Source organism: Columba livia, chromosome 2, assembly GCF_036013475.1.
Source record: "Columba livia isolate bColLiv1 breed racing homer chromosome 2, bColLiv1.pat.W.v2, whole genome shotgun sequence".
Taxonomy (NCBI): Eukaryota; Metazoa; Chordata; class Aves; order Columbiformes; family Columbidae; genus Columba; species Columba livia.
Genome location: NC_088603.1, coordinates 132,430,249 through 132,448,114, shown reverse-complemented (window position 1 = coordinate 132,448,114; position 17,866 = coordinate 132,430,249). Strand labels below are relative to the sequence as shown.

Sequence of the window (17,866 nt, the reverse complement as noted above, 5' to 3'; positions counted from 1 at the left end):
ACAGAACGGCAATGTGGGCAATCAGGCCAAGTCAGAAATCTGCACTGGGGGAAATCAGTATCCCTGAGGCTTGATCACTGGGCAGCACCAGCACAGTGCAATAAACTGGGACTCCTGAAATGGGGCAAATGACTGTCTTTCTGAGGCACCAGGAGGTGCTCCATGGTAACTGGCTTTTTTTTTCTCCATCCATTTTGGCTGATCTTTGAATTTTCCGTTATCATTTTGCCTTTCCCTTGCCTTTACCTGTGTTTGCCAGCAGTGCTGTCTTTGCCTATTAGCAGTTGTGTAACAGCTGCTGTGCTTTTTCTTTTTTTTGGCAGTTTCCCTGCAGATTTTGCTTGCTTTTTTGCCCCAAGCCTTTTTGGTGCATGTCAGTATTTTATCTGCATGCACTAGGGGATGATAGAAGCCATGATCTATTTGGGTCAGTGCATGCCTGTGTGTAATCATTCCAAAATGAGGGGTTTTCTAAGAATAAATTTCCCCTTACCAATCTGAGTTCTTGTTCTTGCCCACATATCTGTTAGCTCAGTTCTGCTGTTTTGAGACTTGTGACACTGGGGTAAAGAGAGTGATGGGTCTTTCTGTTGTTTTTGCTTTCTTGCAGCCAAACTCAGTCTTGCTTTTCTCCTGTTAGCTGAATAACTCATAGAAATACATAGCGGAGCAAGTAGTTACACAGCTGACTCAAACTGAGGTCTGTAGTCATGTGCTACAAGTCAGCTGAAAATTTTGAAACGATTCTTTGAAGGTATGGTGTGGTTGGTTTTCTGATAGTAGCACGTCAATTTGATATTGCATCTAAGTAAATGCAGAGCTGGGTGACCTCTGCTTTTCAGGCAGTTGGCCAGCTGTTTGTCACAGTCAAGAAAATCTTTCAACAAAAAGAAAAATTAATTTGGTATTGCTGCCATCAAATTAACCTGTAAGTGTTTCAGTGTTCAATAACTAATGGTCACCCTCTTGATCTATGAATGGTTTCTTTGAAAATTGTTTCCTTCTGCAGAATCTGATTGCTTTACAATAAAACTGTCTCCCTAAGCGATGGAAAAGGATAAAAAGAGGCTTGTTCACCTTATAGCGTTAGGTTGTCCTTTAAAATGAGCCATGTTCAGGAGGGTATTACAGCAGGCTGAGCATGGCAAATTTCTCAAAGAATAAAGATAAGGCGGATTAAACCCAGACTGCTTGGTGAAGGAAAATCAGACCTGAACAGGGTATTGTAACAGTGATGTAATGGTAAATTGTAGAAGTTAACTAGCTGTTGAAATTACTGGGGGGACGAATGGGTGTATTGTAGCTGGATATGTTCTTGAGCTGACATCTGATTATCATGTATATGTTTGAGTCTTGTGTGTTACTTAATGTTATTTATCACATTTTAGGTAAGCACTCCTATTACTTCATTCCTATAATTTCATGCTCTGAGAGAGTGTTTTCATGTATTTCTTATCATCTGCCCTTTCTGTTTCTTACATACCCAGCCTTTTCTTATCACTTGGGCATCCTAATATAAACAGGCCATAACCAAAGTAATCAATAGATGTTGATATCAGTACTGGTAATTTTCTGAGGAGTTTGTGTGAGTATGTTTCATTGGTATATTATTATAGAAAAATGATGGGGGGGGGAAGAAAAAAGTGTTGCCCAGAGTGGGAAATACTCGGCTAATGGCAAGGGTGGCAGTGCCCTGCTAGAAGGACCAAGCCTGGAGGTGGTTGGAGAACTGATGGCAGCTCATGGAGCCATCATGCAGAAGTGAGCTGTGGAAACACTGGTGTGGCCTCTGGAAAGGAGGAGGAGGCAGATATGGAAGGAGGAATGAGGCTCTATGTGTGTCACAGGGTGGGTGAAGGTACCAGAAGGCAGCAAGACAACAGAGGCGGAGGCTTCCTGGCTGTGCGGGAGTGGAGGCAGTGGCTGTCATCGTGGTGTGCGTGCATGTGGACATAGGCTCAGACCCATGTGCATGATGTTGTCAAATCTGCATGGCTGAAAGACTCTGCTCAGCTGCTGTGTGAAAGAGGCATGCTCAGTACTGACCAGCCATACAAAGGTTTCGAGCTTGCTGTCTGCTCTTCCCCTCGTACATCACCAGTGCGAGGATGTTGTTCTTCTTACCTGCTCTGCCTTGACTGTCTCTCCTGTCCCTGGGGAGCAGTTATCCTATATCCAGTATAGGTCTTCATCAAATTCCCGTCTTATTCTTCTCCATCAAAACCTTAACAAGAACCAAGTTCTGTGGGGAAAAAGTAATGATTTCGGTCAGCACAAAACTGAAACCTGGAAGAAGAAAAGCCAGGCTGGCTATCGATTGTGTGATGAGATGCTTGTCTTGCCTACCAGCAATTGCTTCTCTGTCATCATGCTTTGGCAGCTCTTAACTCAGAGTAGTGGCAAAACTTTTTGCACCAGGCATGATGTATTTATCCTTCCCTCTGCAGTGCTACCCATATTGTAGCACTTCCTGCTAAAATAGTGCTCGTGATAGTAACGTGGGAAAGCACAGAGGCAGGGGAAGTCTCACAGAATTAGTGATGCTTAAGTTGCAGAAAAACCGATGCCAACAGGCAGCAAAAAGAACAGACTGGAGGAAGGGGAAAAAATGAATATTTTTTTTTTCTTTTTTTTTTTTTTTTTTTTAGTCATATGTTATTTGACAAATTCAAGTTTACAAGCTACAGACCAAATTCTGTCTTCTGATTCTTGCTTAGGTGCAGGAGGGGGTATATTTTTATTAGAGATCATGATCATTCATGTTTAGGAAATGTTCTGTTTATACAAAGTTCAGGCTGCAAAGTAGTTGTTAGTAGACATTCAGACTGGAGATTTCCCTTGAAACAACATGAGAGCGTATTTATTTTCTGAAGTCCATTTCCCTTCGCAGATAGTTTCCTACCATTAAATGTCCTGGAGTCAGGAGAAAGAGCCCAGAACTGTGACAGGCAACTGCTTTTGCTGGATATGTAAATGCAGTATTCATACATAGCTTTATTTCTTTTCCACAGAGTATGAACCAAATGTCTCAATTAAATTGAGAAGGGAAAGACCTGGTTTTCATTAGCTGTGAAGACTTTCGGAATTACATTAGTTGCAGTTCATTAGATCTTATAATCGTATTTGCTGTGTGTCATGATGAGGAAGTGAAGGGTTTGGGTGTGCGTAGGGGGAACCCAGCTCATAGATCATTCTCACAGGACCCATGATTAGCTTGTACTGCTGCAGTCCATTGGGATCAAGCCCAGACTTTTATATTTCCCTCTCTGCAGCAGGCAAGCAGGCAGATAAGATGCACCATGTGCCAGTACATTGGTGTGAGGAAGCAGTTTGGCTTATTTTGCCTCACTACCCCACGCTCCTCCAGCTGGCAAGCAGGGCAGTGCCTGTGCTTCACTGGAAAGGTGAAGCCACCAGGGTGTCCTGGTGTTTTCATTTGCTCCAGCCCTGCTGGTCTCGGAGAGAAATTGCAGTGAAACAGTGCAACAACATGAGGCCATGAGAAGACATGGTCTGTCGGTGCTGCTCCCGACGCACAATGGCTTAGCCATGTTTTTTGTTCTGATGCGTCAACCAACGAAGTCAACTCAAACAAGTGTGTCTGAAGACCTTTCCCATCAGGTCACCACACATTAACCTCCCCCGCTTTTGTCCATGATTTATAGGTATCTCATCTCCTAATTCTAGGTGTCTGAAAGTTCACTGGTCTATAAGAGGAGACTGGGTATGACCAGGTTTGAAGGTCATACCTGGTCTCCACCTCTGACAGTAGTCCTCTCTCCACAGGCAGAAGTTAGTCATTATGACCATGCAGAGTACACAGGCAGCCAGTTCACATTGTTTTCAGATGACTGAAGTTAGGGCAGCACCTCCCCTCAAGGGCCACACAGCTGTTTCCACGTCAAGGGAGAAAAGGAAGATCACACAGATGCAGCACTAGCTGGGGACGCCAGGTACCTGGGATCAGTTCTCATCTCTGCCAAAGAGCCCTTCATAAACCACCGAATCCTTCTCTGTCTTGGACTTTATTTTCATGAAAAGGAAGGTTTTAACACAGGGATTCTCTCATGTGTTGCCTTGGTCTTATCTAGGCAAAATGTAAACTCTTCAGGACAGGGACCATCTCCAGCAATGAAGAAGGCCCTGCGTGTATGCACCAAATATTTAAGAAAAGCTGACATTCCTAAAGAAATACAAATGCTAAAAAGTTTAAAATCAGTTTGCTGAATGAATTAGTGTGAATAAAAAAATTTGAGTTTGAAACAGGTCTTCACCTTTACAAAGCACCTCATCGAGTGAACACTGTTTTCATGAAATTGCTATGTTGCTAAGCTAAATGACTGATGGATACTTCTCTTGTTGTGAGAGAGTTACTGTTTTACTCAGTTCCATTGTCACTAATTCTTTGCTTCAAGTTTATTTAATCTGAAATATGAAGAAGCCCATCTGATGTAATTTGTGCTGTACCTCCGAGGACCATCACTTAGGTTCCCTGGAACACTCCTGTCTTTCAGTCATGGTATCTACCAGTATCATATTTATATGCTAGTGTTGGTACTCAGTAATCTGGGCTTTCTAGATTTAAAATTCTTTTGCTTAGGTTTTTCAAAGTTAGGGTGATTTTGGTGAGCTTCATTTTAGGAGGATCTCACTCAAGACACCTTAAAAGGCTGTAATATCCAGACAGTTGGATAAAAGGCGTTTTTTAAATTTCTCAGTTTAGATGGAGTTAATCTCACTGTAAGTAATAAAATTTGAGCAATCTAGAAGTTAAGTATCTGTTTGGTGGAAGTCATTTAGCTTTCTCCTGTGGTGAGAACAGAGGTGAGATCCCATAGATAGTGTCTGGGTGAACAGAAGCTTATTTTTAGAGACATAGCCATACGTAAGTTGAATCCCGCTCCAAATAGAAGTCTTGCTTATTATTAAAAAAACCAAACCAAAACAAAACACTTCTTCAGCAGCATTTCATTGGGAACAATCAGAGTACTGTGTTTTGCTGCTGCATATTTTGCAATCTTCTGTATTTTTGTAATTTCAGAGTCTTTTGAATTGGAAGTAGCCTCTGGAAAAGTACTATCCATTGCGTTTCATAGGCCTGATTCAAACACCAATTTGAGAACAAGTACAATTGCCATGGATTTTAGAGGTCTTTTAGGTCAGACTACAGAGGCAATCTCTGCGTGTGCCTGCTTTTGCATTATTACCTGAGTTTGCAAAAGGGCTGCTCCAATTGTTGTTGCACTGTAAAGACTAACAGCGGGCTTGGCGTGGTAGATTTACATAAACAGCAAAGTGCAGTTATAAACAGGCTGTGTTTAATAAGAAGTCGCATCTAGTTCCAGGAAAAGCAAAGCTATCAGGAGTAGTTGTGTCAGAGCTGGAAAACACTTCACAAAGACAGCTTTCATTTCTATGCACTCTGAAGTATGCAGTAATCGTGCTCTAATTACCTCACTGCAGCCAGAAAGCAATATGGGATATTGTGGGGTGTGGGAAAGAGAATAATATGCTACAATTAAGCTGTAATCTTTGGCATGGTCACTCATCAGATAAAGCTTTTCTGCTGTCGCATTCGAGACAGTCATTATTGGGCTGCGCAAGCCTGGGGAGAATATGTGGTGGTGTTCCTGGGAGCTGTTTCACAGACATTTCATTATTGGTTTCTTCCTCAGCAGCTGGCCTAGCCCAGCCAATGCTCTGTGCTTACAGGCTGTGTCCAGAGCGTTCCGCTTCTCCCTGCTTGTGCCGGGGGGGTTATACCGCTGGGAGTGAAGCGGCGGTAACATTATTAGCCACCGTGGAATGAATTTGTGAGCTTCAAGTTATTGGTTTAAAAACCTGTTTGCTCGGGACCTGATTTATAATGGAAGGTACCTTTGGCAGAGATTTGTGAATGTATGGATTATACGCAGAAAGACCTTGAGAATCTGGGAAATAAATGTCCTAGTTATGTGATAATTTAGGCACGTAATTATGCACATGTATTAACTCCGTGATGCAGACTGCATTTTGCTGGGACATAATCATGTTCACATGCAATTATGCTCACTTCCCTTTGAAAATCTAGTTTTACGGTGTACTAGAAAACCTTGCTAGTAGCATCTCTTATTTTCTAAGATTCTCCAGCGTTTTAATAGAAACTATTCCACTGCCTTGAAGCAGGCTCTTGAATCCACGTTTAATTGTTCGTACAACTGTCCTGAGCCTTCTGACTTTCCCAGATGTCTTTCTGAGGAGGAGAGGGAGCATGCAATGCAGGGGCGTTGGACTAGATGACTATGATTCTGTGGATGCAGGCTTATGTAGAATCGCTAAAGTTCTAGTAGGAATAGAGAGGAAAGTGTGGAGGCAGAAGTCAGGTCAACTTTGAATATGTTGACCTTGAGGTGACATGGTCTGACAAGGCATGAATGAGTTGATTGGAGTATGAATGCAGACTGTGGCATGGATCAGCATTTACTGCTGCAAAAGCCTTTTTAATTTTTTCTGCTATGTCACAGATAGATCGTTTCAGAGAGGCTTGTTTTTTCTTTAGGAGATGCTACGACTTAGAAGGGGTTAAAAATGACCGGTGGTTTGGGACTGCTCAGTTTTGTCTTAGATCTGGTTTTGCATTATAGAGCACACACGTCCTTTGATAAGCTGGCTATGATTTCTGTAAAAGTAGGTACAGTGGGGAATTAGATCAGAACCTCATTATTCTGCTGCTTCACAAAGCAGAAACATGAGCTATTTCGAAGGCTAGGGCACGCACAGTCTCTGCAAGGCTCGGCTGACAGTCTGCGAGAGCACCGCAGTCCATGTCAGTAATTCCTTCCAGCATCAGGCTTTCAGAACCAGGCCTTAATTATGTGCACATCTGGTCTTCTGCAGCAGTTCTTCACTGCTTGGAATCAGACGTGTCTGTCTTTAACTGTTCTTGTTAAATTGGTGCTGCCAAGCCAAGCAGCTCGAAACACAGCTGCACCAGAAGAGCTTTTATCTGTTGTAGGAAAGGATTTATCGTGATTTAGTGCACAGAAACCCCAAAAGTGAAATGCAGTAGGTACCGCATGAGAAAGGTGATCTTGATTTTCAGGTTGCATAGTTCGGTACAGAATCTACATATAAACAGCTAGCAGCTGACACAAGGCAATGCAAATGCAAAAACAATAACATAAATCAGTCTTGAAACTGTTTTACGGTGCATTTGGAGAAACAATCTTGATTCTGATGACACTGTGGTGTTAGGAGAGGTCCTGCCAAGCAGGACCTCAGTCCAGACAGTAGTCCTCTTGCCTGTCATCTCCAGAAGCATTTAATAGCAATTGCTCTTATCACCTAGCACCAATTCAAAGCAAAGATAAAGTTTGTGTGTTGAGGCAATTCCATAGCATCATCTATTTCAGTGTAGCAATGCCTGGCAATTATCTGAATTTTCTCATTTTGATACAATGTCAACATCTTTGTATTTACTTTATTAGGTACTCATACGTGCTTATTGCTATTGTAGTTTTTGTCTTCTATAACAGAGGTGGTTGCCCCAGACAACAAACAAAACTGGGAACTGTGAGACAGACAGGAACTGGTGAGAGGAGGTGGAGTGGGTAGAAAGCTGGGCATGTTCTGTGGTGGAGGAGGACTGACAGAAGGGGGATCGAGGTCAAAAGGACCTGCTGTTATTGCATTCTCAGTCTGAGATACAAGGGATTTGGTTTTACCAACTTAGAACAGCCTGAGGCATAGTTTTAGCTGCAGTCAAAAGTCTTTTTCCCAAACTAATCCCAAGCATCACTCAGGAGTTAGCTCTGGTCAAGGACCACTCCTTGAAGACAGTTTGGATACAACCATCATTCTCTGGAGAATGGGAAAGTTTAAAAGTGTGGGCTCAGGGCTGCACCGTGCCAACTGGCTGTAGTACAAGACAATTATCTCTGACATGTTTAATTTACTGCTATGGATGTAACCTTAATGTTCAGAGCACAACTCCCACCAACTTCTGCACACAGGCTTCAAACCAGGACTTGCAGTAGGAGATACCAGTGAAAAGTTTGGCCCAAGTATTTAGCCCACACAGGAACAAATGCAGCCCTGATGGGGTCACAAAATTTGAGTGTAATGCCATATCGAGTTATGCTTCAGGAATCCACCAGCTGTGGGAAGCTACAGAAAGGAGACACTCAGCAGCTGCGTCCAGCTGCTCCACTGCTGAAGCATGGTGAGGCTACATGGTGAAAGAGGTCAAAAACCAGTTCAATTTAAAATCAAAAGGTTTAGAGAAAGGATATTTGGGTGAAGGAAGTGTGCTTTGAGTTCTTTTCAACCCAGTTCACCATAGCCTCACACCTAAGTTCCTGCAAGGAGTATAAATGGTATTTCCCTGCCAGCAGTGTAGTGTCTCCATGTGTGCAGAGAACAGTCCTGACATGGAAATGGTTCTGGGTTGAGCAGAATGCATCTACCGTGTCCTCCCTCTTCTCTACATCAAGTACATGGTTTGGTGTGAAGTCTTGTTCGTGCAGGAGTTGTGGTAGTGACCTGCCTTCCTTCAGGTGTTTTCTTGAGAGTGGTCTGAGGATGTTACATACAAGGGATGTGCTCAGTCCTTGGGCACTTGGAAATACACTGTACCCACTGATGCCTGACCTGGGTCTCAAGTTGCAGAGGGACTTTTCTGGAGAGATGGAGTAAAGTAACAGGACCTCATTAGGTCTCCTGTAGGACTCTAGCTTCATAGAAAAAGTCTGTTTTGGTATTTGGTGGAACAGAAGATAAAAAGGATCAGCATCCACAGATGTTACACCTGCAGAACTGTTTCTGCCACTGCCTGTTTGTTGTAGCCCAGGTCTTTGTTCTGGTTTTCTGTTTGAATGACAGTATTTGCAGCTGGATGCAGACGAGGACATTTGTTTCATACTTCTCAGCTCCTGTCTCAGTTCATGGTTCCACATATCTTGTACTTCACCATTTTCTGGTTTAACACAGCTCTCTGGGGGCTTGCTACTAGACCAGTAAATTCTCCTTTAAAAATTACAGCCTTCTTCCCTGCTCTTCCCTCTCCTTCCCAAGGAGTTGAGATCTGTTGATCTACCTGATCCCCTCTGGCTGATCTGTTGTGCAGTTCAGCAGCAGATAACTAAAGGAACAGGAGGGGTGGAAAGGAGAAGAGAGCAGCAGGAGACCGAGGGAGCCCTGTAACCAAAGCTCAGCATGTGAAGCTCTTGGGCAGTGCCCCCATTAGCCGAAATTCAGCCTGACAGTCCCGGACGGGGAGTTGAGATCCCACAGCCCTTTCCGAATCCCTCCTGTCCTGTCATGTTTGGCTTCTCGCATTCAAAGTCGCTCAGTTGTCAGAACAATTTCTTCCCTTGCCTACGCTCCATCTATAATTCATTAATAAAAGCACAGAGGTGCTCCTTTCTCCTCTGGAAAGCATGGGCGAAGCGTGGTTTGCAGCAGGACAGGAATGAAGGGCTGTAAAATCCAGAAGCCAAGGGGAAGAGGTGAGAGAGGGACATGATGCCATCTCCTCCCAGGCCACCAGGGCATGGTGGCCACTTCTCGCAAAGCACATCCCCATATGTGGGTCTTTGCTCAGAAAACCCAGGTCAGATCCTGGACCCAAAGCACATGTCCATTCCCAGGCTTCAAAAGGAGTTCAGGTCTCAGTCCAAGCTTGTCTTCACTACTTGAAATTGTCACTCCATGTGCTCCCTAAAATTGCAGCCTGTATCTTACGCTAAAAACTGCTTCACCCCAGATGCATTTCTTATTCTTCAGTTTGGCAACAGATTTGCACTTGCACATCCTACAGTCCCTTCATCACTGACTCGGGCTGAACAGCCTCAGCTCTGCTTTATCCCTGCAACAGCTGGAAGGAAAAATGACACATTATTCACCATGAAAATGCAGGTCATGCAATGAAATATCCGTCTTTCTGAAACCACAAATGTAATTGTGCATTTAAGCGCAATTTTGAGGAAATGGCTATGGGCTTATGTGTCATATAGGTTCCACTGATGGCAAACATTGATGTCTAAAAAGCAAGAGAAAGTTGCCACATGGAGAAATTTTATGCGATATAATGTAAGGATTAGTTTTCTGAACTGATAATGGCTTTGAAATGTGAGTGTGAACTGTGGTTTGTATTTTGCCTTAGACGAAATAACTAGTTTTCATACCAGGCCTGTCTCTATAACTCTTTTTTAGAATTTAGCTTCACTGGCAACTTGTGTGGAGATGTCTGTGGAAAGGATACAACAAAAATCTTCATCGTAAAGGATTGCCACATACAAAAACAAAAAACAACAAACACAACAACCTCAGACAGTTCAATTGACCATTATCCTGTTTCAGCAATGTCTCTCTGCAAGGCTAAACTATTTGAGTCTGGCAGTCTTTCAGGCATGGAGGTAGGACTTCTTTCAAACCCAGCACATGAAAGACCCTGCGTAAGCTCCATCTTGAGCCGCAGGGTTTGCATCCAGCTCTGAAGCACCCTCACAAGAGCCACAGATCCCTGTCCCCAAATGGAGAGATTCACCAGAGGGCAGCACAATATCACTTTTTATTGTAAAATAAGGTGTTAACCATTTCAGAATCAAAAAGCCTTTCAAAAGAGCTTTTTGAAATTAGCTGTTTGTTGTTTCATAGTTATTGCAAATAAGGTTCTCTTTAAAGCCAGCTTCTGAAGCAGCTCCAACAACCATTATATTAGGCATACATTAACATTTTAGTGTCCAGGCATTCACCAAGCAGAAGCAGAGGGAGTCCAGACAGTTGTGTTTTCAGTGTATCTCCCTGCCAGCTTTCTGTCCAGGGCTGGTCAGGGCAGCTGATGGATGCTTGTCCAGCTTCAAGTATTTCAGAGGCTCTTCTGTGTTAAAGGCACCAGCCCAAGTGAATACTATTTCAGCCTTATTGCTTGGGAGGCATTAAACAGTCATAGTAAGCTCTCTGCTGGCATTTCGTGAGAAGGGTTCACAGAGGGTGAATGTAGGCATGCTCTTTTTGTATTACAATTACATTTACTTCTGGTTGTCCTGTATGCTGAGCAGCTTCTAGGTCCTCCAGCACTTATGCCAAACTCTCGTCGTTCAAGGAGCTGAGAGGAGTCACTGGTCACCTATTGCCTGATCAGCTTCCCTCACGTGTCATCAGGCTGTTCTGAATTATTTTTCTATTTTTCTTGCACAGGTAACCAGTGTCTCCAGCAGCTGCCACTGTACTTTTCCAACCTTTTCTGACCTCTTTCTCTCAACTTACAGTCGAAGCTTTGGTATGTGAATTCTTGCTCGTTTGCTGTAGATTAACTACAGTGTCTGTCCTTGGCCATTCTCTTGCTCCATTTGGCTTCTGCCCAGTGGGATGTCTCTCGTCCAGCTTCAGTCCTGTACTTCACTCCTGACATTCAGACGTGGATCTCCCTCAACTCTCTCTCTCTAATATCAGTCCTTTTTAAGCTCAGTCTCAACTTCATCTGCTCCTGCTCATCCCAACACTTCCTATCTCTCTACTGAAGTCTTCAAGGACGCAGCTTTTCTATGGGTCTGCTCCCCATGCATCCTTAGCTTTTCTTAGCTCAAAATTTTTCTTTATTTGAAGGCTAGCAGCCTTAAGAATGTATGTGTAGAATAAGAGAATAACTTTTCCTGCTGTACTAGCTTTTGGTATATTGCGTAGTTTTTTGAGAGGAGTATGGTATTGTTCTTCAGAGTAGGTAAAATAATTAACTTATTGGTAGAAATCATTTCAATCATAGCACTCGACAACTTTGTGTCTGCTTTAAAAACTGAATAATCATGTGTTTCTGTTTTTAGAAAAAGCAAATATTATGAAATCCCTATTCTTTTTCTTATGCTTTTCTTTGCCCAATATTTGGGAGGGGGGAACACAAAATATATTTCTTTTTCATTTGCCTTCTCTCTTTTTATTTCCTGGGAAGACTAGGGAAGATAAGACAACAAAAATGCTGAAAAAATACTTTATTCAGTTTTTTTTCACATTTCTTTTTTTTTTTTTTCTAAAGAAGGAAAAAAAAAATTTTAAGACAAAAGGATGAGGGGAAAAATGAAAGTAAAAGATCTTTTAAGAACCTTTTTTAAAACTTTAACAGGTCAGAAAATGTCTTTGAAGGTTCGTAAAAAATAAAAATTGAAAAGAAGAATGTTTCCTATTCAAAACACTTAACAAAGGTTTGTAGCTAGCTGGGACAGCCAGTGCAGTGTGCTTTGTAGGGTTTTCTAAATGAGGATGGCCTGTCACCTCTCCAGGAAGCCATCCCAGCGTACAATGCCATTGCACTTCATCAGAGAGGTCTCTGAGGGCATTACACCAAGTTTTCTCCTGACTAAATCTGATTCTGATTCACTTAAGATGTCCCCATGTCACAGTTAGCGATGGGACTGTGACTCAGCATAGACATAACCCAAGATTTGCTTTAAAGTAGGGATGAGGCAGGGCTGTATCAGATTGACGTCTGCCATAGATGTTGCTTTTAAATTGGTCTGCCATTGCTTTTACATGTTTAATTTTTAAAGCTCTACCAAGACACACAGAGAGGTGGATTGCACAGCAGCTGTCATCCCCAAAGAGTGGTGGCTCTTTGGTGTTGGTGCTCAAGGACACCAGTGAGACATCTCTGTGCTTTGGCAAGGTGTGCGACACCTGCTCTTCCCATCCTGGGGATTCATGGACTTTTGGAGGAGTTACAGATTATCTTTCTTATAACTTGGCCAAACTAGAACTATTTAACTGCATTTTGAAGTTTGTCTTTCCAGGATCGGCAACTTTTACCATCTTTTGTTTCTTTCCATTTCAAGTTATTGAAAGGCCGTTAATGTCACCATGGATAAATTAATAAGAATTGGTTCTTCTTGGGAGGTGTCCAGAAATCTGATCCTGCATGGTAGAAACCAATGAGCCCATTTTATGTAGGAACAGAATTGTTACTTGGTTACTTGTAAGAGCTACCCAGTCACATAGCTTAGTCGTCACAAATTTCTTCTGCTCACTCACCAGGTTTCCTTTGGTGTGAATGGCCTTCTTCTGGAAATTAATCTTATTTCTCATGAGATTTTAATAACAAAATGGTGACATGATTATTTTTTTTTATACAGATATGATATTAGTATCTAATTGAATTACTAATACAAAGTGTGCTTCTGCTGCAAAGAAAAAAAAAGTTTACAAGTTTACAGATTCCATGTATAAAATATATATATATGAAAATATATGCATAAAATTAAAGTAAATCCTAGTGACTTTAGACTTCAGTCTTATGTTTGTGCTACTTTTTAATTCCCAAAAAATTACTGTTCATTTCTTCGTTGTGGTGTATTTCAGTGTTTATTAATCTTGAAGTGTGGCTGAAAGCCTGTAAATAGACTTTGCATAGCCTGTTCCTAAATTATGGAGAAATTTATATCTTCTGCAGTGCACAATGGAAGACAACTTTTTAATTTTGCTATATAGGACATCAAAAATATGTATAAAATTTTAGAATATATTGTATACCAAAACTTCTATAGCGTAAATACCGTTTGACCAGGATGTTTCTCCAGGGGCTGCTGTGCTGTAGCAAAAGTTGTGGTTATCCAAGTTCTTAAAAACCACTCTCTATTTTTCTCATTAGTTGTTTTCTTAGACTTGGGGGGAAGAAGCAAAAAAAGAAAGTTCAGGATTATTACTCACCATATACACTATTAAGAAGCATTTCACATAGAAATAAGGAGGTAAACACCTGCTGCACCTCTCTTTTTGGCTTGTCAGCTTTGCAGAAGTTGTAGTTGGTTTTGAAAGCTTGCTTTACAATGAAGTTAACAAATACCACTGCAAAGTAGACTACTCTGTCCCTCAAAGTGGATTTATAAACTTTTGCCTCAAAATACGATTACAGAGATACTGGACTACCTTTTATTTGTGTTGAAATTGTAGATAGGTAACAGCGTTCATTAATATTTGACAAGGTTTATTCTATGTCACTGTCAGGAATGTAGCTAAAAATCTCTTCGGCTGACTGTCTTATACTCAGAACTTTTTTTTTGTAAGATCTTTATTTGAAAACCTCTCCTGTCAGATTTCTAGCTGTCAGATTCATTATTTTCAAAATTTACATTAACCTGTAATGTTTTTTTTCTTTCTGCAGAAACAGAAGGTGCATGCAGCACAGATGCCAGCCTTGTCCAAGGAATAACCTCTTCATCCCCAAGTGACGGCAGCTCCTGCTGGGACCATGGGGCCAGAGGGTGGTTTCTTAGGCAGTGGACAGGTCCACATCATCCTGTGGGGAAGTTTGGCAGCCGTGACAACACTCTTGTTCCTCACTTTCCTCATCTTCCTCTGCTCCAGCTGCAACAGGTAAGGCTCAGGAGCTTAGGGGCAGTAGCAGTTCTTGAGTCAAAAAGTGCAGGGGCTGAAATAGCTTCATGAATAACTAGTTAGGAAGAAATACTGAGGACTTAGGTACAGGAAAAAAAAAAATGTACAAAATCTGTTTTCAGAGCAAACCTGAATTTAACAGTTCTATTCATTCCAAAATCTAAATTCTCTTTTTTCTTTTGCTGTGAAGGAAAAACACTTATGTGTTTGCTTGGTGCTTTCTCCTAAGCTGAAGGCTGGAGCTCAGGCAGACACTTGGCAGATCACACCACTGATGGGAAACTGAGAAAATTAGGTTGGCCAAACAGGATCCAAAAAGTATAGATAAAAAGGAAAGGAAAATAATTTCTATGTATCTCAACTTTGCTTTGGCCATTCCTGAAGACTAGGGAATTGATCCTGACATTGAAACCAAAATGATTAAGAATCAGTGATACTACTTAATGTCTTGTACTTGTACCTTATCCTTATTTTCTTCTCTGTAAGAGGGTTCAGTTTTACCAATATAAGCACTTCTACTGACTTCGTTTATTCACTTTTCAAGGCCCCTACATGGCACATAAGCTGAGACCCACTGATTGCACGGGGGAGCTGGGCAGCCTGCGCTCAATCCAGGACACCCTTCCAATACCTCAGACCCTTTGCCATGAGGAGAGGGGCTGGTTTGGTCCATATCACTACATTTTGCCAGCATAGCTTTATAAACCAAGTGTATGAGGAAAAAAAAACTCTATCCATAACTCAGTGTAGCAGTGAAATCTTTATTTTGGACCTTCATGCCTACAGGACCACATTCTTTCAGCACTGAGAGTGCTAAGGAACCTGTGCAGCCATAAAATACCCTATATTGACATAGTTTGCGTCTATTGGAAGGGCCTGTTTTCCAACAGGATTTCTTTAATGCTCATGCTGCAAAAAACACTCATGGGCAAGACCAGACCCCAGAAGTTGGTTGAAACCTTAAAAAGCATAATTTCATGTGAGTCAGGAGAAATGCTTTTGTTGCACTGTAAGCCGTTAGATGACATTTCAGTGTCTTATTCATCGCAGTTTCCTCTGATACCTGAACAAAAATAGTAGAAATATGTTTAGGGGTTTTTAAAAATTTATTTAAAAGCATAAAATCTATTTGAAAAGCCTTTAAGCCCACAACAAACATTGCAGTTAGGTACCATGTTTTGTCTTGTAAACTCCAGCCCCTGAAACATCTCTATAAATACATTTTTAAGACAGAATCAAACCACTGGCTATGTCTTTGCAGTTACAGACATACATTGTTTGAAACCAGTGATGCTAGTCTGGACGCATTATCTTTTATTTCAGGTCGTTCTGTAGGGCAGGTCATTCATGCATAAATGCAATTAGGTAAAATTTCTTCCTAGCTTAGTCTTCAAAAATGATTAAGGACATGGAAAACAGAATAAATTCTGCTCCTTCTAAAATGTCAGTCAGAAAAATTCCAGAGAGGATATAAGTGTTTGTAAACTTTAACCATGCTTGCCATTGATGCAGACTTAACTTGCTCCATTTTCTTATTTCACTTCAATGTGGGAAGTACAGTGCATTGCAGACTTCAGAAGAAGCACAGATTTTCTATTAACAATATTTTCTCACCTTTTTACTTGCACTTTCATCTGGGAAGACCTTTTAGTGGCCTTCTAGTACTAAAAAGGAGCCTACAGGAAAGATGGGAGGTACTGTTATCCAGGAGTGGAGGGATATGACAAGGGGTAGCAGTTTTCAGCTGAGGGTAGATTTAGGTTAGATATTAGAAAGAAATTCTTTATTGTGAGGGTGGTGTGAGACACTGGAACAGGTTACCCGGAGAAGCTGTGGATGCCCCATTCCTGGGACTGTTCAAGGTCAGGCTGGATGGGGCTTTGAACAACCCGGTGTCCCTGCCCATGGCAGGGGGTTTGGTTTTACTAACACGGATTCAGGTAGTCTGTCACTAAAACATGTATCTTGTGTATCTGCGAACATTTCAGATACGTTTAAATTGAGGGTAATAATATTTTGATTATTATCAGTTACTCCTTACTGCAATCTTACACTGAACAAGAAGGGTTGTATGTTTTTTGTATGTCTTCAGATATGTTCATCACTGCCCTGCCTTGTTGGTGACCTTACACAGAGGCCATATTAGACCCTGTAATAAATTTTCAGCTATTCCGTTTTCAATATTTTTGTGAATCACGGTTCTGCTCCCTGCAAGTGTGTAAGATCTATTAATGACTGACATTTGTATATTAGCATAACCTGTAGTAACAGTTCATACATCTTTTTCATTAAGGGAAAAGAATGCCAAACATCAGAATGGAGATCATGAAAATCTGATGAATGTGGTGAGTATTTATTTCTGGTAGCTTGTGGCTGGCTTGCACCAAGCTCCTTGCAAAATAGTGCAGGTTGGAAAATAGTTCAGGAGTTTGGAGAAGGTTGAGCAAGGGAAACGTTAAATGTTGCAGAAGAGGAAAAGGAGGAGAACTTGTGTAGACACCAATAATCTGCATTTTCTCAATGCTCTTTCTGTCACCATTTTCACTCCAGATCTGCTTTTCTTTCACTCTGTTTGCAGTGTAAGTGCGGTGTACCTGTTTGTCAGCTGCTCTCTTCTCACAGGTTAAAGCCATGGTAATTTCTATTACCATAAAAGTTGGAAGGGAGATCATTCTGGACATATATGTATTTGTTTGTTTAAACATTTGTAAACCCAAGCACCTAAATCTTTGAGTATAGTCAGCATAGTCCCAGCCATGAGTCAGGGTTCTGAGATCAGAATGAAATTTGTCGTGTGATCTACTTATGCAAACATTTGTTCTGATCCAGCAGTGATTAGATCTTACTAATTTGTGTTGCAGCCTTCCGATAAGGAGGTGTTCAGCCACTCCATCACAAGTTCGGCCACAGAGCCCCCTCCGAGCAGTGAGCAGAACGGGGTGCTCAGCAATGGCGAGGGTGAGTAGCGCAGCCCCTGCGGGTGGGTGGGTGAGCGGTGCTGTCCCCTTGCCCACAGCTCCCACCGCAGCTGCACGTTGATGGTGCAGAACATAATTCACACAAAACTTATGTTCAGTTAAGAAATGTGGTGAGTGAACTTGCCTTGCTGGGAAGGCAGAAGCCTATCTCATGGAGATGTTGGCATTTTAGGCTGCATCTGCGCTTCCTTGCTGGGCATACCCTGACACAGTCCTGCACCCTGACTCCCAGTCCTCCACACCAGCCAACACTGGGAATGTGCTGGGGTCCTCCTCTGGGCCACCAAGCCATACCTGCAGGTAGACCAGGCCACCAGGCAAATGCTGCTGCATTCCCAGATTTCATCCAGCTACCTTGGAGCTTCACTCCTGGAGGCTGTGGAAATATTTCAGGTCCTCCTCCAGGAACTACAGCTTTGCAACATAGTCCTGTGCTGTGTGAGGCTGTGTATTTTTGTATTTTAGAAAACAGGCAACATAAATAGGCTTCCTTTTTTTCCTTAGTCTTTGTTTTGCTGAACACTCAA

General features: G+C 42.0%; 1 protein-coding gene across 10 annotated transcripts in view; it reads left to right on the top strand.

Annotated features, from left to right (window-relative positions):
- PAG1 (phosphoprotein membrane anchor with glycosphingolipid microdomains 1) overlaps positions 1 to 17,866 on the top strand; it is a 113,157-nt gene that overhangs the window by 76,501 nt on the left and 18,790 nt on the right. For 9 of the 10 annotated variants that reach the window (XM_065053873.1, XM_021281616.2, XM_021281602.2 and 6 more), the window contains 3 exons: positions 14,129 to 14,340; positions 16,655 to 16,706; positions 17,223 to 17,319. In XM_065053873.1, coding sequence (XP_064909945.1) covers positions 14,216 to 14,340; positions 16,655 to 16,706; positions 17,223 to 17,319 — 274 coding nt within the window. In that variant the 5' untranslated portion in view covers positions 14,129 to 14,215. Of the gene's footprint in view, positions 1 to 5,991; positions 11,261 to 14,128; positions 14,341 to 16,654; positions 16,707 to 17,222; positions 17,320 to 17,866 lie in introns of those variants that run through there. The other variant, XM_005499477.3, reaches the window with a different exon arrangement.